The sequence below is a fragment of the Aspergillus udagawae genome (genome assembly GCF_001078395.1).
Source record: "Aspergillus udagawae IFM 46973 DNA, scaffold_11, whole genome shotgun sequence".
In the NCBI taxonomy this organism is placed as follows: Eukaryota; Fungi; Ascomycota; class Eurotiomycetes; order Eurotiales; family Aspergillaceae; genus Aspergillus; species Aspergillus udagawae.
The window spans coordinates 512,650-536,992 of NW_025091274.1; the positions used below are offsets into that span (position 1 = coordinate 512,650).

Genomic DNA, 24,343 nt, shown 5'->3' on the forward strand with positions numbered 1-24,343 from the left:
AGGATTCTGTCGATCACACAAAGCCTGATCGTGGCCGCCCGCCCTGTGTCGCAAAATTAGAGCAGGAAGACGGGAGTTTGATCGTCTTTGAGCTCAAACAGCCACAAGAAAATTCCCAATCGTGCTTGGAATTCACTTACGTTGCTTCCCTATACCATCGTCTTCTCCCACGTGGGGAATATCTGTCTTCCAATTTGTGACTGCGCAAGACGATGTGTTCCCTTAGAAAGGAATGTGTCTGAGACTTGAAACTCCAAGCGGAAACCTTCACAAATTCTCAATAGCCTGAAACAGACATGGCTTGTCTTGACAGGGTATTATCTTCTCCACTACACAGTGCCAGTGTAGTGCAGCAACAAGCCAGATTGGCGGCTAGCAATCTGATTACCGCAATGGCAACAGCCCCGATGTGATCCGACAGGATATCGCTCGACGACGGTTTCCTTGTCTCGCAGACAGAAATGGCCACTCATTTGGTATGTTCTGATAGCTGCTGGTTATCGACCCTGCCTTAGGGTCGGTGGTGCATGGACTCCCCCATGCTCAAGCTCCTGCCAAGTGTTTACCTCTGTTTCGCAGAATCTGATAGTCGATAAACAAGTCCCCCAACCCACAGGAGCAAGAGGAAGACGCTTACAGCAGTCAATGGATACTAGCCGTCAATAGCACGGCTTCAACCTCCCATTCTGTGAATTGGGTTTCTGTACCTTGGAACTTGACGCGCTGTCAGGTAGAAAGCTCCGGAATCGGTGGTTCAAATTCAGCTCAGGTGTGTGGTCGATGTTAGAGGCAGCAGCATCACGAGGCTCATGCAGCCTTGGAATTCTCCTCCATCGCACATGGGCGAATGCGACGCAGTATATTCTTCCATTGTTTGAGTGCTTGTCAAAGGGGGTCTGGCATCTCATAGTTCTCTCTTGCAAATTTCGCGCTCCCCTCCTTCTCTTGACCTCGACGAACTGTTTAGAGGGAACTAATACGGCGATGTATCTTTCAGTTTGGACACCGCGCGCTCCTTGAAAGAGTCCATGAGCCTCCGATCGTGATAGACTCGAGAGTGCAATGGCGCCGTTCACCCTCGAGCCCATTCGTTCCGGTTCGATTCATTGTTTTTATTTGGCCTGGATGCTGCTTGGTCCTTCCCATGGGTTGTTGACTTCGATCAAAACGACGGATTCCAGGCAGGATACGCTCTCATCCTTGTCCGTCATCCTGTTGTCCGTGGGGTCTATGCTAGACCGCTGGGTCCCAGAGCCTTTCGCTCCTCTGTGATTGAATATGATTCGTATTCTCGCTGAATCATGCAGACGGTTGGACCCCCGTGGTTCGTAGGTTCCACTGGATACAATCCAGGAACGTCGAAAGGGAGATCATCTCAGATCCTTCCTCCCATGCAACTATGGCACCTTTTGCTTCGCGTTCATGTGACCCTTGGCTCATGCCTGTTTATTGCCAGAAAACAGCGCAATGCAAGGATCCATCAAGCATGTATTTCGCTCCGACGCGCGAGCCACTCCCAGCGTCTGATCCAGTCGCTTTCGCGCCTGAAGGATGCTGGGCGCTGTAGTACTCTCGCATTAGGAGTCATTGGACGGATGATATTCTCCATGAAGGAGGTTATTTGATCCAAGTCGAAGTTGTGACCCGTTAGGGTCACTCAGGCCAGCGATTAGACACCCGTAGGCAAATTTTCTACTTCAGAGCAGAAGGAAGGGAGACCTGTCGATCACGTTGTTCGTTAGCCCTGCATCGTGTAACAATCTCACCTTACTGAAAATTGCCTGATGTCTCTGTAGAACTTCCTACACAGACTCCATTGTCATACCGGCTTGCCCATTGGGGTCGACTGTACTTCACCTGCTACGAGATGATGGACCTGATATCCTAGAAACTTACCAAGCTCATTATTTATGGTATAATTCCATGTCGCTTGAATAGACATAATATAGCTCGATTGTGGGCTGCAGCTCATATTCGCCAGCGCGAAAGAGATGCTATGATAAGCACGAGCGATGTGGGGCGAAGGGTCAGCACGTAGATAAGCAACCAAGCAGTTGATAAGGCAAGTAGTCTTGATAGCAATTCTCACTCGAGCAGGATAATTTTCATCGATCATTGGCCGACTGGGACGAATCGCTCAGCTCCATGGGCAGATGAGAAAGAGCCCTCGCGGTAGGCATATCCACTTGCTTAGTTGTGCTCCTTGCATCAATGTTCCGAGGATGCGATATATACCTTCACGGTTCCGTTCGACGCAGAACGTTTCTTGCAAAATCTACTTTATACATATACGCAGTAGACAACTAAAGTAAAAAGAAAACGGTCCACAAGAAGTGTAGGTCTGTGCATATATATCTAGCTGAAAGACACATTGGAGATATCTCCTCGTTGAAGCTATGTCTAAAGTCTCAAGGCAGAAGAAACAGGTCCAGCAGATTATCCGGGATTTTCAGAGCATAAGGGCTGGGAGGATATACATCCGTCAAGGGAATCATCTTTATCATATATGACCTTCTCAGAAGACTTGTTCAACTCCAAAACTACCCAATAAGTAAGGATATGGACTGAACCACGGGTATAAATCATCATTGAATTGATTTTAGGAGCAGTTCGCTGAACGTAGACAGACGGACACAAACAATCGATCGTCTACAGCCAGCAGCCGTCTGAATCCTAGCTCAAGTGCAAGCGACAAAGTTGTTTCCACTGGCCCCGGTATGTGTAATAACACCAGCCAGCTGATCATTGCTGTTGAAGACAACGCGGTCCGCACCAGGCGAACCTCCGCTGTAGATCTTTCCGGAGCTCAGGATAGGCCACTCATAGTAGGGGCTGGAGACAGGGAAGTCGAAGCCCTCGTAGTTGTTGTACTTGTGGGGGTAGTTGTTGCTGCCGACGGTCTCGTCCGAGGAGTAGAGCTGATAACCGGCATCCTGAGCGGCGCTCACGGCGCTCGCGCTGTAGCAGTGGCTGCCACAGGTGTAGGCGCAGGCACGGGTGTCGATTTCAGTAGGGGCGGCCAGGACAGGAGCGAGCAGCAGGGCTGCGACGGTGATGAGCTAGTTGGTCTGTTAGGATGGTGGAACGCTTATCTGGGTCGAGGTGTAGGGGTGTATCGGCGACCTACCTTGTTGTACAACATATTGATCGACAGGGAAATGTGGAGGATCTTCAGAGGGTCTGATCAGAGCTATGTTACTTGGTACGAAACTTTGAGATCCAGTGGGAATATCAGGCTTAAATATTCTCGTTTCCTGGTCGTCCAGACGTCGTTGGTCGCTCGGATTCCCCGACTTTATAGACTGTACAGCATCAAGCCAGCCGTGTATCGCGATAGTCGATACGATTAACCACCACCCGGGGTTACATTTCGGTGCTCTCCGCAAGAACACTGAATGACCGATACGGCAGAGGTGATGCCGATCCCGTCAGAATGCAGATCATATCTGGACGACGACGCCGCTTGGCCGCAAATTCGAAACAGTCCAGTCTCCCTGTCGAGCGAATCGTAGATTGCTCAGTGTCTGTGGTTGGATAGTCCACATCCCGTGATGAAGTGAATGGCGGCCAAAGCATCGGGAGATAGAAAGGAGAACCCCTCGCTGTAATCCCGTTGGCCCAGAGCGCGGTCTGATTCGATGTGAGGAGGTTATCAGTCGGTGCTTATCCGAGACGCTAGTCGATGGTCTGCAGAATAACTCGACAAGGATTGTCCAATCACTTGGCATTCCGGATATCACGATGTTGATCTGATGGCCTTGAGTGTTCTTTGCAGGGATCCTCCACCCGTCAATTCAGGTCCTCATATACCAGAATGGATCCAGGTCGAAGCGGATTTCGTCTCTTCCTACGGACGGGTTCGATGAACCCATTAAGAGAATCATTCTCAGCCATGCACTTCCCCACGACGACCATGATCGTCTTGGAATCTAAAAATCAGAGAAAGTTTTCCACTGGAATCTCCGACGGAAATCCGCCATCGCGGCCCGCATCCTAACGTGGACCGCTCCCGTTTATCAAGGACGTTAATTTGTAACCCGCCTTGGAGCCCAGCTTTCTACTCTGAATCATGCATAGATATCTGCGACTTCGGCTCGTATACGGTCGGTTGTTGGTGGAATAACTTCGTCCTGTTAATTCAGGTTTACAGGCCGATAGCTGACGTGTACGATAGCAGGAGCCGAGGTCTATCCAAAGTATCAAGCAGTAACTGAATAAACCTGAGTTACCTGAGCACGTTGAATTGATCTAACAGCTATCGGTTAATTCTGAGGTACTCTATATCGATTCCTCAGCCAACGACAACGGCCAATACTCGAGGCCACCATGACTTATGCTTCTTGACCTGCGGTTCATCCGCCTGCTCTCCGTCTGGCGACTCCCTCCTCCCTGTCCAGATATCCATCTCTTCCAGCTTCACCAACCTAGTCTTGTGCCAGAATTTATAGCCCAAAACAAACATGGCAAACACAGGAAGCAATATATAGTTGATCACAAAATCGTCCGCGCTGAAGGGATTTAAGAACGCCGTGTATCCTTGGAAGAACACTAAGAAGATATTCAGTGCGACGGCGAAGTATGTGCCCCACGGATACAGCCATGCCTTAAAGGGCAGATTCGCAGGATCTTCTCCCTGCACGACTAAGGCTTGACGGAAGCGAATATGGCAGATTCCGATTACGGCCCAGACGATGAATGTCGCCACTGTCACTCGTTAAAAGACAAGAACCGAGGATGAGGAGTCAACTCACCACCGGACAAAGTGATCAAGGCCGAGTAGATCTTTCCAGCCCCCGAAGACTGTGTCAGGAACACAATACAGGAAAAGAGGTTGGAGAATATCAACGCAACCCAGGGTACCCCTGCTCTATTGGTGCGTCCGATGAATCGAGGTGCTTTGTCATTACGAGCCATGAAGAGCAAAGTCCGAGACGCTACGTAGAGGGAACCGTTTCCTGCAGATATGACGCTGATCACAATGAGCGCGTTGATCAGATGAGCTGCAGGCAAAATACCAGCATCCGTCAATGCGATTGTCAAGGGAGAGCTTGCTGCGTTGGAGCTTGAGCCCAGCAGTCGCTTGTCATTGTACGGAAGCAGTATTCCGATGAAGAACATCGTTCCTATAGCAGTCAGTAGACCGAGACTAAGTTAGTTGATGACATTTTCTCACCGATATAGAAAATCAGAATCCGCCAAAACACCTGGCGGATGGCTGTCGGGACGGCTTTGCGTGGATTTGCCGATTCCCCTGCAGTAACGCCAACCCTACGCCATCAACACTGGTACTTCGCGTCTGTAATTCAACCGTGTGACTTACATCTCTGTACCCGCATATAACGTTCCAGCAACGACAAAAGTTCGAGCAACGCCGTTGATAGAGTCCGCAAAAGGCCCTGGATCATGCCAGTACTTGAATCCAATTGGCTGAGGCCCTACCCCCCCTGTACTGATGCAAATCGCCAGTATAAAGAACGCAATGAGGGCCAGTATTTTGATTCTGGTAATAGTCAATCCAATGCACGTAGGGAGATCCGCAGGAAGCATACAATGACAGCCAAAATTCCATCTCGCCATAGGCCAAAACGCCGAGATTAGACAGACCCAAAAATAGGAACCAAAATATGAGTATCCAACCCCATTGAGGTACTGCATCAGTCCAGTATCCTATAACAAGCGAGATGGCATTGTATTCATTGGCAAGGACCTAAAGTAGTCAGGTCTGACTGTCACAGTAGAAGAGCAAGTTCGGCCTACCGTCACCCATAGATACCAGTAAGCCCATCCTAACCCAAAAGCAAGAGAATCATCTATGAAACGCTGCGCATACTCGGTGAAGGAGCCAGTTACCGGAATGAGTGTAGCCATTTCGCCCAAGGATTGCCTAGCTCATCAGCCATGGTTATTCAGAGACTCGGCTAGAACTTACATGACGAAGAAAACTATGATACCAACCAGAGAAAAGCTGATCAACACGCCAGCTGGACCTCCCTTGCTGAGGGCATTGCCCGAACCCACCAGCAAGCCGGGTCCAATGATTCCTGGCTTGACGTTAGGAGCGCATTCGCTTGCGCATTAGAGCGAGACATACCTCCGATAGCGATCATCTGCAAATGTCTCGACCGCAGATGTCGCTTCAATGGCGCTGCCAACACATCATCTGGGCCTTCTCCCGCATGGGTCGCCGCGAAACGAGATCGACTGCCCTCCTCGTCCCAAACCTGACTTTCTGTTCCAAAAGTGACCTCATCCTTGGTCGATTTCACTGCCATTGGCTACCGCCTGCAATCTCTCGGACTTCCTGGTTTTGCTGATAGAATTGGCTCGCGGACAGAGCGACGAAATAGGGACAGCGAGATTTTGTAGACACGATTTGACTGCCTCCCTGCACTATTAAGCTGAAATCTCAGATTCAGTCAAGAAGCACGTGGGTTACATCCGTCGTCATTGGCAGGGACAAACCACGCTCATTTGTCGGTGATGTCGTGATATTTTCGTAGCGGAGCGTTATCACCCAGATCGTCGCCCCCACCATGTTATCGACATGTCCAACCCCGCCGTCATTCGGTTGCAATATTCTGATAGAAGTCAGAACTTCTGGGAGTGATGGAGGAATACAACTTTGTTCATTCGAATTGCACAGTATCTTCATTTGGTGCGCCAGTGGAAATCAGCCTGACTGAAGATTCGTACCCTTGTTACACGCTCAAGTTTCCCCTGATCAGCTTCTCGGAAAGCCAAGAAGCGGAACTGAAAACAGCGCCTTCAAGAGCAATCTTGGCCGCTATACGAGTAGCCAAGATCCTTCTCTAATCGCCATTATCATGATGTATTGCGCCATAGCTTCACCTTTTTGTGGAGAAGCACGGTATAGTTGACTCGGCTCGAACATCTTTGCGATACCGCATATACGTAGCGCAAACATCGTAGGTGCCCTGCATCATGAGAAAACGAACGCTTAGACGATCAATATGGCGGGTTATGCGTGCTGTCGGCTGACTGTGCAACATCCCGTGGACGATATAAGTCTCGGTTGGTAAAACATGCGAGAACAATTATTACACATGTATTCATTCATTAGATTCCTTGACTCCTAGCCTTCAAAGTCAGCCACATCAACTTTCTCAAGCTTCATTAACGTAAGAGTCAAAGGCTTTTTCAGTCAAGTTACTAGGTGTAGGAATCATTTACGCTTGCGTTGTCTGCATGCGCTGTGGCGTCTTGAGATGAGCCAGTGTCTAGTTGAGGCCAACTTCACTCTGGGAAGTATGGATGAAGGCTAAAGCGAGGTAGGGAGCAAAAGCGTCGTGTCTCGGAAAGATAAAGGATTTGGTGTTTAGGATTTTGTCAGTTGCTCGATACGAGGACTATTAGCGATGCAAGCATATGTATGATTCCTCCAAACTTAGCGAAGATGTGTGCAAAGAGATTGAGCCAGGATCCACGTCCGATGGTCGAGATGGCATTCTGTCACATGGCTCCATAGGTCTTGCTGGGATTAACATCGCATGGCCAAAAATAATTTACACTCAAATAACTGCATCATCCGTGAATTAAACAAGAAGTTCCTAAATTTGTTTTCATAGATACATCGAAAATAATTATGGATAGGCCAGCTCTTCCAAATATTCTTTCTCAGTCAGTTGACATTGCCGTCATGATCCATACTCAACCCTGGACCTTCGAAGCAAGAAATTTGGCAGCATCAGCTGCGTCCTCTCCATAGCTCAAGTGAGCCGGGGTGATAATCAGTGTATTATCACAAACCAGGTCGCCAACAGCGCAATAGATCTTGGTCTGGTCCTTGGGGTAACCCGGGATTTGTCCTTTGTCGACCACATTACGAGTGAAGCCAAAAAGGACCACTCCCTTGACCTTAGCTTTCAGACCACTGTCAAGCGCCTGAATCGAGTTATCTATGACGGCAGAACCTTGGCTGTTGAATTAGGTTAGCGGCGGGTCTTCACCGTTTCAGACGCAGAGGATATACCTGTATCCACCCGCCACAATCTTCGTATTCGGGCACTTGGTGTTGGCCAAGTCGAACATATCTGTGGCTGCATCGATGGATGCCTGATCCGTGTTCTGAGAAAGGAAGTTGGGGGCTAAATGGGCGGTATATGCGCCTCCCACGCCCTGACAGGCGACTTTGTCGGAGCCGAGATCGTTTTTCAGAGAGCTGCAGACTCCAGGTCCCACGATGGATCCCTAATATAGTCAACTCTGCCGCGTACTCACATTAGTGAACGGCTGGGTGAGAGACATACCATGTTGCCCTGCTCGACAGACCCTCGAGCAAAGATGAAAGTCACATCACGACAAGGGCCGCTCTCGAGCTCGTTAGAGGTCATGCTTTGGCGAGCCTGAATCTGGGGGGCAGGTGCCGCCAGTGCTAAGGTGGCCAAGGCAGCTACGAAGACTGAGCGCAGAGACATGTCGGCGAGGAAGTCAGGCTAGGGGTTGATCTGGAATGCCTAAATTGACTGGAGGCAGTCTCGATGGCCTGGCAGAAGAAGATGCTGCTGGTATTGCGCTCAACACCATGAGTAGCACGCGCTTTATATCTCTTCATTCGGATAAACTCCCGAAGGATGTATATTCAGAAGTCTTGTCTTCATCAACTGCCGACCCGAGGCATCTCAGATAGTCAAGGAACGAACCGTGGATTACAGGAGTCTCGTGTTTGGGCTCGAGCTAAGCTTGTCAGCAAGTCTTAGGAATGCAGTGTTTCGGGAAAACTTCGCTGACACACGTCGAAACTATTGCAGATGATTGGGCCTAGATACTACACTACAGAGTGCGGGGGATCACCAGACCTCGTGTCTCAAATACTTGCTACGCATCCACAAGGCTTACTAGTAACCCTGATTGGACCGGGTACCTTTTACCCCATACTGTGGCTGAACTCTATCGCCTGAATTGCCGGATTCTTTCGCATCATCGTGCTTGGGGTGAACGAAATTCATTGCACCGTCAGAGTCAAGTTACGTGCAATGCCAAATCAATGTAGTTTCGTGACTCGTAGTCGTGAGGCAGGTTCCAACATGGGGACTCTTGCGGAACCGAGGTGCTGAGCACGAGTTGTAGGATCACTTGAAACTTTCCATGTCATCCCATGGTTCCGTGCGGGTCTCAACGTGGCCCAACTCAAAAGTGTACCTTGACTCAAATTCGAGATCGGCCTATTTCTGGTTCTGCAAAACGGTTCTGCCCTGAATTGGATTTCGGAAATGTTTCCTATTGGGATGGAAATGGAAAGTTAGAGCGATTCATCCAATTCTATCCGTAGAATGTATAGAGGGAGTATGAGGGATATCTATTCCCTGCCGAGCTCCGTCAGACGTACGATGACTCAAAGCCTTACGTGACTGATTAAGGAAGATATGCTTCATGTGCAAAAGAAACTATTGGTCTGACATGTACCTTGTCCTGCTATCTAGCTCAGTCTAAGTAATCTGGATAGTTTCATCTTATCTACAGCCAGTAACAGAGAGTAGTGCCTGTCTGCTGTAGTCGACTTGAAAATCGTTTAGACCTAGTGTGGAGAATTGCCAGTAAAGCTTCTCACTCTTCTGCATCCCAGCAAATCCTGTTATTGTATAATTGCGGTCCAACTCTTGCTGTTGCAAGTCATTCCCGTCTTTCCAATCACTTACATGGATTCGATACTGGCCTCGGAAATCTTGTTATTTCCGTAGAAGATCGCGTACAGTCTATACAATTATACTGCCAGCGGGATTGTCCGAGATATTTTGGTGCTCTTCTGCTCATGGTATAAATATCTTCCCTTACTCCCTCCTAGCTGAATGTATTTGGCCTTTGCAAAGAGAAGCCCTTGGGTGGACGGACCACGACGATTCATCTTTTTAGATACTCATCAAGCACGAATTGGTAGATAAATTGCATGAGAAATTACTGACTACCTAGCAAAGACGCCCACGTCTAGGTGAGACAATATATGATCCATTCAGATATGTTCTCTCCAAAGATAACTACAATCCAGTAGGTATAAGCTTCGATGAAACGCGAAAAGATGGTATGGAAATTTTTACATATAGGGATATTATTGCTACTCCGGAGTACTTCTGGTAAATTCTTTCCAGTGACGAAGTCCTTGTAGGGACATTATCGCTATAGCCACTACGTCAGGCAGGAATGGGACTGTACGCGGGGGCTTACAGCGCCTGGCCTATAGCGTATCCCATCAACCTCTAGAGAGTAAACTTCTTGCACGATGCGATATTCTATTTTAAGGATCGATCAAGAATATAAACAATTGATTCCCTTAATTTAGGAGAACTCATGAATTATAATTCAAACATCTCGTACAAATTGAAAGGATAGGACAATAACACCAGCTCAACCCTTAAGCTGCAGATCCAGTTATTGACTAGAAGAAAGACACGCACTGCACTTCAACCATCAAGTGCTCATTGTGAGTCAAACATCACACTACGCTGACTTTTGCAAGCTCTGCTAACCCTCATCTAATAACACGCTCGGTTCATCCCATACTCAGCGGCCTTCCCCTCAATATTCAGTCCACGCTCAAGAACCGTCTTAGCCTTCCGCCAGCGTCCTATATCTGCCAGACACTTGGCTGAGCGCCGCCAATCCTTCACGGTAGCAATAGGCTTGCAATCGCAGCTAGACTTGTCTTCCGGCCTCCCTCATAACGAGACTCTTGATAGGCGTGGCTGTTTTCTTCAACCCGAATGAGCCTTGTGCAATCATCAGCAACAGAAACAGCAGATGGGGCTCAAATTTCATTGACCGTGGCCATCCGGAAAGCGAATATCTCATAGACGTCAAGGTATATGGAATTGGAAAGTATATGATCTGATTCTTTCGTATGGTGACTTCGGTTCTGACTGTATGTAGGCATTGGTTCGAGCTCTAGTGTGGAAGTCAGTATATGCATAACGATAGCGACAAAACGATGTGAAGTGATCAGAAATTAGAGAAGTAGATTAACGGAATTCTTACCGAAATATACGTTCAGTCCTGGTCGCAGACAGGCCGTTTTCAGCAGTGCGTCTCAGTCGGGGGGTTTGGAATTTTAGGATTGATGTATAGGAGCAGTTCTCGGTTTCGACCCCAGCTTCTCTTGAGCAAAACTGAACACACAAGAACAAGGCCCAGTAAGCAATATCAGTAGGCAGGCTGCATTATGTAGAAAGCATAACGCAGACTTGCACTACCTCTGAGACCATCAATCAATGCTTAATAAGTGTGCCTTCGCATTTCTTCAGTTTGACATCTATCGTCTCTACTTCCTATTTACCCTGAAGGATTTTTCAAAGGTCATATGATGGTGCAATGATCGGAATTCTCGTTGTTTGCTTCAGACTCGATTTCTGAATACCCCTTGCACGGAGTACCTTCCGCTCTCATAGAGCCTCGACTCTAAGCACTTCTTCAAGCACAGCATTGTATGAACGCTTGTTGCTTTGAAAGAGACTGCGTTACTGTAGCCATTGCCAATCCACGTATAGCAAGCCATTCACTTGGTTCGTGATGCGAAGTTGTATCTAATATCATCGTGGCGCATGTTCACCATAGGTTTATCCTACCCTGGTAAGACTAATTTTTGTAATTTAGCGTCGAGTCATGGACAGTCGACATATTGAATTTGTTCTAGTCAGCTCATTAATGACAATTTCGAATCATGAAAATGTTGCAAATCGTCAAGGCAATCAAAAGGTCATCACTTCGGGCCAGTGTACTTTAAAGAGAAAACACCCCGTTCAATGCTGTTCAGGAGGATGTTGCCGCTCTTGAAGTAAGGATAAACGCTCCAGCTTCCAACAAACTCAACCTTGCCACCTTCGGCATCATCAGCAGGATGGCAGTCAAAGAAGCCGACCTGCTTGAACTGCGAACCAGTGGGATCCTGCGCGACGGATTTGACATCCACGATGCGCAGGCCACTGCCGTAGTTGGACATGTAAGAGAGGCCATTGAGCACGTATTGGTTGTGGTCAATCGATTTGACGGGAGACTGGTAAACGCCAGTATGCTTGGGTTTAGCAAGATTGCGGATGTCGAAAATATAAGTTGTGGTATGCCCGTTGGCGGCCACCCCGGTCTTGTCCATCTCATCCAGCTCATCATCAAGCAGCAGATACGACATGTTCTCCATGTCGGTAAGCCAGCCCTGATGAGTGTAGCTAGAGCCAGCGTAGGGAGTCTTGGAGATTTGCACCGGGGATTTCTTGTTGGTGACGTCGACGATGGTCAGTGAATCCTCGTTGTAGTTGAAGCAGATCTCGCGTCCGGTGTACTTCTTGTCGGGTCCCTTGTAGATGACACATTGTGCTGTGATTGTTAACATGGGCACGCAACAATCAGACCTAGCAACGGCTTACCGTCATGCACATAGCCATCCTGGCTCACACAGCCGGGCGACGTTGGCTTCGCGGGATTGGAAACATCCACCATCCACAGTCCTCCGGCGCAGCTAAGAGACCTGGTGGTTCCAACAGCATAGATCATGTTCGTCTCCGCGTGAGCGACGATATTGTGAGAGCTCCCAAAAGCATTGTACCAGGCTTTGAGATCGCGGGAAACTGAGAACGTGGTAGGTTTACTAGCACTCGTGCGCAGAAGCTAGCAATGCCGCATACAAAATCAGCTATCTGTACTAGACACAAGACAGTTGGGGTAAGCATTACTCAACACACCTTCGTCAGATCAAACACCTGGAGCCCGTGACCAGGGGCCTCCGATCCAATGTAGACATGGTCGCCAATAACCTTCATGTCTCTCCACACGCTAGACTCTGTCTGAGTTGGCAGCCGTCCGACGTAGTCGAGGCTCCCATCTGCATGCACTTCAACGAAAGCCGTGCCATCGGTTTGACCAATGATGCCAAATTCACGACCATCAGGCGAAGTCCATCCTACGAATTTTTGGTGAGCCCTGTAGGATATATTCTCAATTCTCAATCAGGAATCATACCCCAGATGTCATTGCCCTCACGGGTCTTGCTGCCCATAGCCTGGTGACTGAGAAAGCCAAGAAGGTCGACATTCTCGCACGAGTACTCTCCTGCTTTTCCATTGACACACTTCTGGCTTCCCAGATCGGGATACTGGTTTGCATTGAAAAGACCTTCTTCCCTGAATCTCTCTCTCTGTTCGACCTTGACAGACATGAGGCGGTCCATGGCTGCCTCCCCCTCTCGGGAGGCCGCAGTGGCACAAGCCAGGGACAACAGTGAGAAAGCTGTGATCTTCATGTTGTCGAGATATTTTTCTCTCCGCGTATCAGCACTGGCGCTCTGAGAATGACGAAAGTTCAGAAACAGATCCTGCCGTCTACCCGGCTTTTATAGTTGGCTCCTCGCCTGCCAAACAATCCAAGGCATTTGGTGAATCATCACCTCTCCTTCGCCAAGTATTCACGCATTGCGCCTTTGGGAAGGTCCCTAACAGGGATATTATTCACAAACACTGGTTTGAGCTTTGGCCGACGGACATAGACGGTCATATTGATAGCAGTTACCCCACATTCAGCAGATAAGGTCGTAGAAAGCAAAATGAAATGTGGATGACTAGCAGGATATTTTCCCTATGGCAATACAAGGACGCGGAGAGTCTTGGGTTGCAATGAGATAATGCGCCTTCTTACTTTGAAATCATGCTGATTGGACAACCAATCCTTTAGCAATATGACGGCCTGGCTCGGCAAGCTTGGCTTTCCTAAGTGCACCCCAATAAACGCTCTGCAGAATGAACTGAGACAAGTCATTCTCAGGGTATCGTTGCGCGGGACTTACGAAGATCTTTCCTTTGATAGGCAAGCAGCCCGTAAAGATCATCCTATTACAATCATGAGACCCCTTCATACTCTGCCTTGGCAGAGACGGGACTCAGCGAGTCAGGAGTCTTTCGACTAACAATATCTGCTATAGACACAATCTGAAATATGTCATTCTTGGCAAGTCAGGCTCTTAGGCAGAGTACCCCGACGGTCACCGAATATGCCCCGTGTCCTAAGCGACTCTATATCCCATTCCATGATGATTATGCTGGCCAGTCAATGACGAAATCGTACCAAAGATTAAGACACGCAATCATAGGAGATTGGAATTTCAATCAGATGCTCTCCTTCTCAGCATCACCTTCGAAGGTCGACCCCTCCAACTCATGATTGTCGAATCTCCGCGGGTGCGCGAAGAACTGGGGCAGCGGCAGGGGATACGGTCTTGTCTACAGCTGAGACAAGCCAAGAGGCACGCTTGAGCGGCTGCCCAACTCTTATCATGATCTTGTGCGACGGAGGGCTGTGCATACTGACAAGGGATGATAAGATCGCCCGCGTCGTTACGTTATATGATGGATTGTTCTGTGTCATCTGCACGAGACTTTCGTCAGGATCATGCTTTCTGCCTGGTGAATCGCTTCAAGCTTGTTAGCATGATCAATAAAACAGTGACGGGAACCATCAGGAAAAATGCAAGCATTTTATATGCAGCTTACCGTCCTCGTAGCTTCCCATATGGATATTCCTCTGAAGCTGCTGTGGGCAGTCGCATAGGTAGCTGAACACAATGCAGCGGATGTACCTGGTCAGTATCGTCAGACCATTGTATTCATTCCTAGTCACTTGAGCCACATGCGGAGTATCGTCTATAAAGTGTCTTGAATGAAGGAGACAAACCTTTCTGAGAAGACAGCCGAGCGAACAGAAATCCGGAAACCAGACACAGCTGAGCTCAATGAGTGACACACACTTTTCGTGGACAGAAGAGACGAAATCTGTGTCAAGCCAGATGTCTGTCAGTAAGAATGAGATAGTTCATACTGCCCAAATAATGCTACGAAGCTGCCTATTCACGAAAATGAGGAGAACAAAGAAATTCTCGTTCGACCGTGATTTTCTTATGCCCTTAGTACTTGTTGGCAATCGTCAAGAACCTCATCCACAACCAGTCTTTTGATCTCGGTGGTTTAGGGTACGGTTCATCAAGAACTAAGGCTGGATATCGCAGGAGCACGCAACAAATATGCATTTAGGTCTTGATCGCGTAGAGCAAAGGTGTACGTTGCCTTTTCATTTTCTGCAGAGGGTTCGAGGAGACGCATAAACAAGCCTATAGCTCACACGAGGAGATATTGTCAATTAGTAAGGTGTCGCCTCACTAGCGAAGCTAGACACATCTAAAAGTAACCATGAGATGTTAGCAGAGATGGATAATCAACAGAAATCAGAATACTCTTCTTAAGCCTGGGATTGTCTCTGTGTTAACAATGAAGAGGACGCGCTCGGTGGCAGTTGCCTTCATACTCAAGAGGTATTCCAACCGAAAAGCATCAGCTTAGGCTTACACACAAAGAGCTTGAAGAGAAGAGAGCCACATATGTAAGTAGGGCAGTATGATAGAACATATGAAGGAAGGTAGGTACGACTGGCAAAACAAATAGTTACGCAACACCTCAATAAGTCAACTACAGCAGAAGCATCTATGTATGTACCTGCTACAGAAAGATACTGACAAACGAGAAACACATGGAAACAGAAGCAAGTGCCTACATTGTTACATCTGAGTAGTATAATTTGGAAGGGTTTGAATAAGCTCAATTGCAAAGTACAATGCAGATACATGAAAATACATAGAGTAAACAAACGAAAAGACAAGTCCAACACCCCCCTCTCACTTCCTCACTCCTCCCACAAGTTCCTTTTGTTGAGTTCGGTTCGTCGAGTCTCGGTTCGTCGGGCGCTCCTAGAAGGTTTGTAAAAACTATCAGCCGGGTTGAACCGACTGCTAGGGGGGCTAAAGGGAATGATGACAGGGGGGGGGTGCATAGGCAGGGCAGAAGATGGGGGAGCCACGAGTAAGCAAGTGTCCTTGATACATGGAAGGCAAGAGAGTAAAACCCCCAACAAGTACTTGACTGAGCTCTCTTCTTCCAAGGGGCCAGTTGAAATCTCTCCCCAGAGACTGTGATACAGATGGCCGGCGCCGAAACGTTGTAACCCGGGCATGGTCAACAGCACTCTTTTGGTGTAGGGCGTACTCAACCAACGAAAGCATGCAGTGATCGGAAACAGAGTCGTATTGAGTCGTACGGAGCACAAGGTGACTCAGGTTACCCTGAGGCCTGGGAGAGCGTACTGTATCGTTTCGGCAACTCCCTTAAGTGACTCCAACTCTCGTCCACAACAAATCAGTGCACACTTCCACAGGGAAGCGAGGAGCCAGCAGGATGTCCACCTGCTCAGGCAGAGGGGAAGAAGGGCAAAAACAAAAGAAAAGAGCGTTTGAGATGGGGGACCTAGCTTCTATCATTCTCAAGAGAGTCAAGTGTTGTTCAACACAGATAAGCAGACATATGTCCTTGATCGAAGGTTTGCATGAAGGAGGAGGAAGATGAAAAGGGAAGAAGAAGAATGAGAAGATACTGCTGAGAGAGAAGGAGAAAGTTGAAGAAGAGAAGGAGAGAGAGGAAGAAGAGAAGTTGGAGAGGGAAGAAGGGGGTATTTATACCTGAGGTAGGGAGACAGGATCACTCTAACTCTCGCCTAGCTAAGCGAGAGATATTCACTGTCGTCGCTTGCAGACTGATCTGGACGCAGAATCGAATGACGAATTGTGACTCAAGTTGTGGTGGCAGGAAGGAATCATGGTGGTTGACCATGGTTGAAGACCCATCGAGTTGAAGGTATTCACTGCTCCCCCGGCAAAACCTGCCACTCCCCCAGTCATCCCATCAGAAATCAAGCGCTTCCGGGAGAGGTATCCACTGTCTAGCCGTCAGAGAACGTGAAACTTGCCAAAAAGTACGCGAATTTTTGTCGTGGACCTGCTATGGCCTTCGATTTGTTCACCTGTCTACTTCAGTGAAGAGCGGAACCGGCTGCCAGCTACAGAGAATGCAAGAGAAGGCTGGGGGAGCATCCACTGGATCCATGTCAAATTTTCTCCGGCATATGACTTCTCCTGCATTGGATTCATGGTTCAGGTTAGGCAGAAACTGCTCACAATACTGATACCACAGCAGAGTAAAGTCTGAAAGAGATCCAGACTGAGAATACCGAACTTTGACCTCTGTCCGGAGAGAGACCTCTTGCCAATGTGCTTGTATAACTTTCTCTGTTCTCTACGTTAGACTTAGTTATTGCATTTATGCAAGCTCAAGTGCTCATAGTAACACTTGTTCTGAGAGCTGCCTGCACCGTAGTCTCCAGATGCTACTCTACAATGCGACCAGGCTTTCTCTGTTTGGAAAACTGTATACAGAACTATACGCGGGGGAAAGTACGGGGGCAAGGAGTAGTTCCATGGATCCAAGTATCTGCCCCCTGATGCTTGAATTCAACCTTAAAGTGTATCATACATTCTCGCCTGAATCGTACATTCTAGTAGAAAACGTAGAACAAAACTGTACTTTACAGTAATTGTCTGTTATGCAGCCAAATTATACTACGTCAATTCTACATCAACATTTTCATATGTGTTTGGACAGCCTGTCGATGAACGTCTCCCCCCATCGAGCACTGAAGTTTGTTCAGCGGACAGTACATCTTATTAGATTTATCAGATAGAGACAGACTCACCTGGTGTTAGTCTCAATAAAGTTCCTGAGATACTCGTATTTCTTCTTCTTCTCGTCCTCGCCCATCGTCACAGCTTTATAGACAGCGTCTGCCAGTTCGGTTGTGTTTGCTGGATGGAAACTGATACTTCCCTCTTTCATGAAGGAAGCTGCTCCCGCAAATTCAGAAAGCACTAGGACGCCATGCCGTTGTTCCTGACAGGCAACGTATTCGAAAGACACGAGGTTCATTCCATCACGAGTAGATGTAAGAAGACAAGCATCTGCGATGGAGTATAACGCCGTAAGCTCGGTGAAGGGAACAGAGCGATGCATGTAGAGGAGGGGGATTCCATCTGGAGTGGCTGTTGAGGATCACGTAGGTTAGTATCCGTATACTGACTCGCTCACTAATAGAATAGGACTTGCACATACAATGTTTCCCGTTGATCTTCCCTGCCATTGTACTTAGCTCTGTCTCCAACTCCTGGTATTCCTTGACATCCTCGCGACTCGGGACAGCGACCTGTATCAGGACCACCTTATTCCTCAACTCTGGGTGACGATCCAGGAAGTAGTCGTATCCCTTCAGTTTCTGCGTAAGGCCCTTGATGTAGTCCAGTCGGTCCACTCCAATGATGACCGTGATCCCCTTGTATTTCTCCTCCAGCTGCTTAATCCGATCCTGCACCTCTTGTTTCTGCAACGTATCCTTGAATTTTTGTGGATCGATTCCGACGATAAACTTATCCGTCTCGACTAATCGATCCTTGTACTGAATTCGGCCGGGAATTTCTGTTCGAGCACCTCTGTCCTTTTATCAGAATCTAACCTATGATTTCGCGGGTAGACCACTTACAAAACCTGAGCACAAGTCTGGATAAAGTTTGACTTGTACTCGTCTGTGTGAAATCCAATCAGGTCACTCGCCAGTATCCCCTCGAGCAGATCATTTCGAACTGGTAGTGCTCTCCAGAAATCCCCCGCTGGAAACGGCGTATGTAAGGAGAACCCAATGGCGCATGGTTTGTCTTTGTTCAGCCGCTGACGCAGAAGCTTCGGGAGGAGCATGAGATGATAGTCGTGGACCCAAATCAAGCTCCCCTTTGTAGCTGCCTCGGCTACAGCATCCGCAAACAGCTCATTGACGCGCCTGTAGGCCTGCCATGGACCATCGTCGTAGACGACTCCTGACTGGTAATGGAGGATAGGCCAAAGGATTGAATCTGCGAGGGGCAACAACAGTAAGTTAGGAAGGAACGAAGGGCTTTTAACCAAAGGTTGCTCACGTACTTGAGAACTTGTTGTAGTGCTCATTCGCTAGGTTCGTATCCAGGAAGACTGCAACAGCATTATGCTCATCGAGACTCTGGGCTACTAACTCTTGGTCCTCCTTCTTCGCGACTTCGAGACCAGGCCAACCGAACCAGCGGAATTCGGTGGATTTGGTCAATCCAGATAGCGATGTGACCAGACCACCGCTAGACAGACTAGACTGATATGAGCCATCCGTGCGTTTGACCGAGAGAGGAAGGCGATTCGAAACAATGATGAGGTTGCGTTTCTCTTGCGAACTGTTGGGCGCCATTTTTGATGCTGATTGACCCTTTGCCTGCTTCCTAGAAGTCGTTATAACGTCAAGATACAGAAATTGTCAGGCACGTCTACTTCCTAAGAGCGATGCAATGAAGCGAGTCTAATGAGAGTACTTTTAAACAGTACAAACCATACTCCCCTGCCATAGAGCCGGTTACACGTAGATCGCGATACGTCAGCATGAAAAAACATCTTACAGGAATGGAGGCGACCATGCAGCCATTCGGCCGCATCTCAGTTCCTGTAGGTACTTGTGTACCTTATAACTTTTCGGGTGGCCGGAACACAGTTCCGCACAGAAGGGGGAAGTTATCGGAACGAACGACTAGCTACAGGGCCGAAGTTGCTTGTTCGATGCCGCATGAGCCTCGTAACAGTCAAAACTATCCAGTTGAGAAGAAATAATTGCCCTTGAAGGCAGAGGTGACCATTTTATGTGGCCTGGTTGGTTATCTACTCAGAGTCAGAGTTCGGCGTCACACTAGGATCATCCTAAGGAGGTTAGATGAGCACGTAGATGGTGATCCTCCTATGCGGTCAGTTGCTGCCGTAGTTCACTAGGCGTGGAGGTATGGGAGATTAGAGAAATTATGTACGATATGATATGGTGGAAAGGTCCGTTCGCTTGGCATGAAGCACCTATACTTAACTCCTGAGCCTGACACTATGCAATACCTCGCCTTCCTCTCAGTGGGCGCCGCCAAACTCAAGTATTCCTCAAGCAAAAAGAACATTGAAAGGAAAGAGCATGCAACGTAAGAGTTGAATGTATAATCATCGATGCTACTAATCCACCGGCTAATGCAATTCTGTATCCAAAAAAAGGTCGTTTAGTTAGACAAATAAATACCAGAAGGAAAAATAAGGGAAGGAAGACGAAGTCTCATGAAAAATGTCGATTCCGTTTGACAGGACTTGGGGTGCGCATGTGATTCTCGCGATCACGGCTCCGTTCTGTCACGAAATCCATCTGCGGATGTTCAAGCATCAAGGGCAGCTCTGGCTTATTGTCAAGATTTGGAATATGTCCCTGAGAGTGGTCACTGTAGGCAAGCCCTGGAGTATGTTGAAAGGGATACTGCGACGACGGCATTGGCGGGTGGTGTTGGCCGGACGGCTGTCGAGAGAAATTCGGTGCCGGAGGTGCATACTCATGCTGGTTGAAGCGGTTTCTGAAGGAGCGAAACGACCAGTTGCTGACAACGGTGACAGTTGAGATAGTAGCAAGGAAGAACATCTGCGTATAAGTGGTTAGCTTATTATTAATAAGGGAACAGAGTGAGTGGACCACGTACAATTGCCTTCCAGCTGATGGGATCAATAAAGCTGTTGATGATGACAGCCATCGTATGAGCTGACACCTTAGCCCGTCCAACTTTGGCCGGGTCCCGGTTCATGCAGCGTGCCCAGTTTTCGCATACCGTCTCCAAAGCTGGTAATCGATCTTCACCACCGCACTTGTTGTCCACGAAGCTCTTCGTGCAAACAGCAATCTCAGCCAGGATTGTATCAGACTCTTCCTCCGCAGCCTGCTCAAATTCAGCACGGATGGCCGACACAAACCCGAACACCACGTAGACCGTGAGCGAGAACAACGACAAGTTCACCACCAACTGAGCCCACCATGACAGAATGCTGGGGACGTTGGGATGCGCTTCGAGCAAGGCAAAAAATTCCGAAAACGACGACAACCGCGACGTAGACTTTCCTTCCTGTCCCTCTTTTTGTTTTGAGTTTTTCCTGCCAGCCACTTTCCCTTCACTGCTGCTCGGCCGATCGCTGTCATCATCGCTTTCCTCCTTCCGTACTTGTAACCCAAGCACCTTGTCCCGCCGACGTCGCTTCTGTACCCGTCTCGCCAGCGCGTTGGAGTAATGGTTCAATCTGGGAATCTCGCCGCGTCCAGGACTGGGCGCGAACTTGCCGTACATGCCAAATAGGGAGTTCCGATGTCCTGCTTTCGCGAGCTGCTCGGGCGTATCCTCGTTGTCCGCGTTCTCGGGAGACGACATGTTCTCGGCTCCGGAGGAAAAGTCCAAATCGAATTTGCGCGGTGTCGTGAATGCTGACTGTCCAAAAAGCGACTTGGGGTTCTTTGAGGATGAGAGAGACGGATTCTGGGAGAAGAGGAAAGGTTGCGAATTCGGCGCTCGCAGAGCGGGGATTTCTTTCTTCTGAGGCGAGTCGAGGATACTGTGAGGGCCTATTTTCAGGTTAGATATTCAAAGCTTCTGTAATTTAGAGTAATGGCGGAAGACGCACGCTTTTTCTGATTGTCATGTTGCATGCTGAGCTGGTAGAAGGGTGATGTGACGTCCCCGGGTGCTCTCGTCTGCCACTCAAAGTCCATCGGACTCTCTGCTGACCGTTTCTGCATCTTGAGTGCTACTGCATATAGGAGAGGATGCGGGCTTGAAGATCAGGGACGCTCGGTTGAAGACATCAATTCTAGAAATTATGCTGATAGTTTGGCCAGGCCCGTCGCTCAGACGACGACTTTTATCATTCTTTGTTTGGGGCCGTGGAGTATTGCCATAACAGGTTAGTCTTACCGCTTCTAGAATCGCGCTCTGGAATCAATCATTGTTGTGGTTTTGATTGCATGAGACAACATTCTTTGGCTTGACTTCTGAGAATCATCACATATTATTTAGTCTAAATACAGGATTATGAAGCTCTAGTTTGATATTCACGTATTAGTGACGGTATTTAAACTGTGGCTGCATTATGCTGCAGTATAGCAGCGAGAAGCTCCATGTATACTCCATACTCCACATTTAAATAGCTGGCTGTATGTCACATTGTATCTTTGATCCAGAGATAATGCAGAGACTTATTGCATCTTTCTTTCTATTTTCATGGATAATTTGTTTAGCGACTAGTAACAGTAAATTGTATTTTTTGGCTTGACCTTTCTCATGGTAATAGATGCCCCGCACGAGCAGAAGGGAAATCATTTCATCGGTCGCGACTCATTGGTGCCCAACTTTACTTCTAGCAACATCCTCGTCTGACTGCGACAATTTGAAGACAACTTGATTATATTGTATCAATCACATATGAATCTGAATGCGATGGATTTCATACGGTACTATTGGGGTATAAATCATTCTGTCTGATGATAAGAGTCATGATCACGCAGGGCTAATGAAGAACAACGACGAAAGAAGGACGGTCCACCGGTAGAATCGACTGATTCCATACGAAAATCAGTGAGAGACAAGCACAAAAATGTTCGAAGCATACCATCCTGAATCCAAAACCAGCGATTCGCGAGGAATAAAGAAGCTCTAAACCAACTCCAATCCCAGAACCATGTCAAGCAGCGCGATCAAACGCCAAAATATGGAACCAAGTTGAAGACGAAATGAACAAGGGAACTCGTCACAGCTGAACATGGTCTACCAGCTCGAAATCATCGTCAGCCAGAGAGCCAGTTCCCATCTCGCTCTCACGTGAGACGATCTCATATTCCTTGACCAATTTCTCAGTCTCCTTTGTCTCGAACTTCTCCACGGCCTTGTTCACAGCATCAGACAAAATTGTCTGACCAGACACCTCATATGGATTGAGGGTTTCGTCTTCGTCAACGATCATGACTTCGGGGCTCCTTTCGACTGCGACTGGCTCCTCGACTTCCTCACCACTAGACGAATCTGAGGTACCGTTGTCGAGGATCTCTTGGACATCATGGTGCAGGGAAATCCTGGAATCACGCGCGAGCTGGTTGAGGTTGTGTTGATTCCAACGCTTGATGGCGCTGAAGTCAAGGTCAGCTTGCGGTTGAGTCTATGTCATTCTTGCCTATAAGGACAACTCACGGAGGATGACGGTGCAGTGGTTTCGCAGGACGAGTTATTGGCAGTAAAGGGGCCTTCAGGTTCCCCCGAGGAAGCGCACATCGGCCACCGTAAGCCCATTTGGCCTTGAGATCATGCTGTCTCTTTGCTTCGGTACCTGCCCGTCGCAGATCACTATTGACGACAGTCTCGGATGCCATGTTGGTTGTTGGTGAGGGGAGAATCAATGATGAGGGGCGGTAAGCGGCGTGGGTGAAATGGCTATTGGAAAGAGGAGGCCGGATAGTGCCTGCCGTTGACTAGGGAAAGGTTGCCTGGGAATGTTTATAAGCCAAACGCGACAAGATAAGAAAGAGAGACGGAAGGCTGATGAGTAAGGATGGGACCAAGGCGCGATCCAAAAGTAAATGCTTTGGTGACAGGGCTGTCTTTGTCTGAGTCACCAGGGTTGGCGTCCAGTCATCGATCAATAAGTAGCAACCGCAGCTGGAACAAACTGCCCAGCATCCATGGTTTCCATGGATGAAACTAGGCAATAAATCTTGAAAGAGAGAAGAACCCTTTTAACAAGAAAACAGGACGAAACAACAGTAATCAGCCGGATGACGCCAGGGTCCTCGGACTGGAGGGAGAGGGGGCGCTCATTGTCTATGCTGTTATCAACCATCCGCATGCACCGCAGGCAGCACGAGGACTGGATAAGGCGCTGCTGATTGCGACATGCCAGCTTCTGCTGATTGATGGATTGATCATTATGATCTCGGCAGTGGTTCCCTCGTCTAGACAATCATTACTAGTCTACTATAGAATAGAACTCTCCTCTTGTCCTTATTCCGCGATGAGCGATCTCCCTCATTTCCCGTCTACTACTCCCTAAGATTGCTCTCTCCACATCTCCCCCTGATCCTTATCGCGGAACACGAGGATCTCCCGAGGTACCTACAGTAACACTTCAACAGAATTCAGTAATCCTTCGAACGCCACATCATCAACCACGGTTCTTGGCCACGCATCATCATAATTATTGTCCCTTACCAAATTTGGTCCCCGAGGTTTAGGTTACTTTGATCGCTCAAAGCAGAGCCACTGATGGATGTATGTCGTCGTCGTCGATCCCTTACAGCCTCAGGGCACCCGTTATGTCCAGATGACTCAAAGCAACCTGACGTAGCGTTACGCGCCGTAGACTACTAAGAGATCCCAGTACTACATCAACATGCATCGATCTTACTCCGAACTAAGGACTGTCGAGTAACAAGCTGAAAAATAATAAGCAATGCAAGGCGAAGTCCAACCAGTCCTCACCCTGAGTCATCTCATGTGCAAGCGATGACGCCGCTGATAGGGAGTATCCGGAGGAGCTTGGAGCTTATCATCTGCCTAACGCATGGATACCTACGGAGT

The 24,343-nt window shown here is 48.3% G+C and overlaps 7 protein-coding genes across 7 annotated transcripts; all 7 read right to left on the minus strand.

Moving 5' to 3' along the window:
• Positions 1 to 2,678: 2,678 nt before the first annotated feature.
• Aud_002244 (extracellular guanyl-specific ribonuclease RntA) lies at positions 2,679 to 3,142 on the minus strand (the record flags this gene model as incomplete). The annotated part of the gene is made up of 2 exons (XM_043296244.1): positions 2,679 to 3,059; positions 3,128 to 3,142. 2 exons carry the CDS (start codon positions 3,140 to 3,142, stop codon positions 2,679 to 2,681), a joined length of 396 nt encoding a protein of 131 aa, XP_043152179.1.
• A 1,149-nt stretch (positions 3,143 to 4,291) lies between these two features.
• Positions 4,292 to 6,272, minus strand: Aud_002245 (amino acid permease; the record flags this gene model as incomplete). Its single annotated transcript, XM_043296245.1, has 8 exons — positions 4,292 to 4,704; positions 4,752 to 5,123; positions 5,174 to 5,268; positions 5,321 to 5,500; positions 5,550 to 5,707; positions 5,758 to 5,884; positions 5,930 to 6,041; positions 6,092 to 6,272. 8 exons carry the CDS (start codon positions 6,270 to 6,272, stop codon positions 4,292 to 4,294), a joined length of 1,638 nt encoding a protein of 545 aa, XP_043152180.1.
• A 1,396-nt stretch (positions 6,273 to 7,668) lies between these two features.
• On the minus strand, positions 7,669 to 8,435 carry Aud_002246 (cutinase family protein; the record flags this gene model as incomplete). The annotated part of the gene is made up of 3 exons (XM_043296246.1): positions 7,669 to 7,936; positions 7,991 to 8,208; positions 8,268 to 8,435. 3 exons carry the CDS (start codon positions 8,433 to 8,435, stop codon positions 7,669 to 7,671), a joined length of 654 nt encoding a protein of 217 aa, XP_043152181.1.
• A 3,272-nt stretch (positions 8,436 to 11,707) lies between these two features.
• On the minus strand, positions 11,708 to 13,240 carry Aud_002247 (uncharacterized protein; the record flags this gene model as incomplete). The annotated part of the gene is made up of 4 exons (XM_043296247.1): positions 11,708 to 12,318; positions 12,369 to 12,609; positions 12,684 to 12,901; positions 12,961 to 13,240. The coding sequence occupies 4 exons, from the start codon at positions 13,238 to 13,240 to the stop codon at positions 11,708 to 11,710; spliced, it is 1,350 nt and encodes a 449-aa protein (XP_043152182.1).
• A 4,216-nt stretch (positions 13,241 to 17,456) lies between these two features.
• On the minus strand, positions 17,457 to 19,131 carry Aud_002248 (trehalose-6-phosphate synthase; the record flags this gene model as incomplete). Its single annotated transcript, XM_043296248.1, has 5 exons — positions 17,457 to 17,505; positions 17,566 to 17,908; positions 17,979 to 18,352; positions 18,403 to 18,769; positions 18,837 to 19,131. The coding sequence occupies 5 exons, from the start codon at positions 19,129 to 19,131 to the stop codon at positions 17,457 to 17,459; spliced, it is 1,428 nt and encodes a 475-aa protein (XP_043152183.1).
• Positions 19,132 to 20,022: 891 nt separating this feature from the next.
• Positions 20,023 to 21,516, minus strand: Aud_002249 (putative nuclear envelope protein Brr6; the record flags this gene model as incomplete). The annotated part of the gene is made up of 3 exons (XM_043296249.1): positions 20,023 to 20,376; positions 20,435 to 21,342; positions 21,402 to 21,516. The coding sequence occupies 3 exons, from the start codon at positions 21,514 to 21,516 to the stop codon at positions 20,023 to 20,025; spliced, it is 1,377 nt and encodes a 458-aa protein (XP_043152184.1).
• Positions 21,517 to 22,523: 1,007 nt separating this feature from the next.
• Positions 22,524 to 23,139, minus strand: Aud_002250 (uncharacterized protein; the record flags this gene model as incomplete). The annotated part of the gene is made up of 2 exons (XM_043296250.1): positions 22,524 to 22,899; positions 22,961 to 23,139. The coding sequence occupies 2 exons, from the start codon at positions 23,137 to 23,139 to the stop codon at positions 22,524 to 22,526; spliced, it is 555 nt and encodes a 184-aa protein (XP_043152185.1).
• Between the last annotated feature and the right edge of the window lie 1,204 nt (positions 23,140 to 24,343).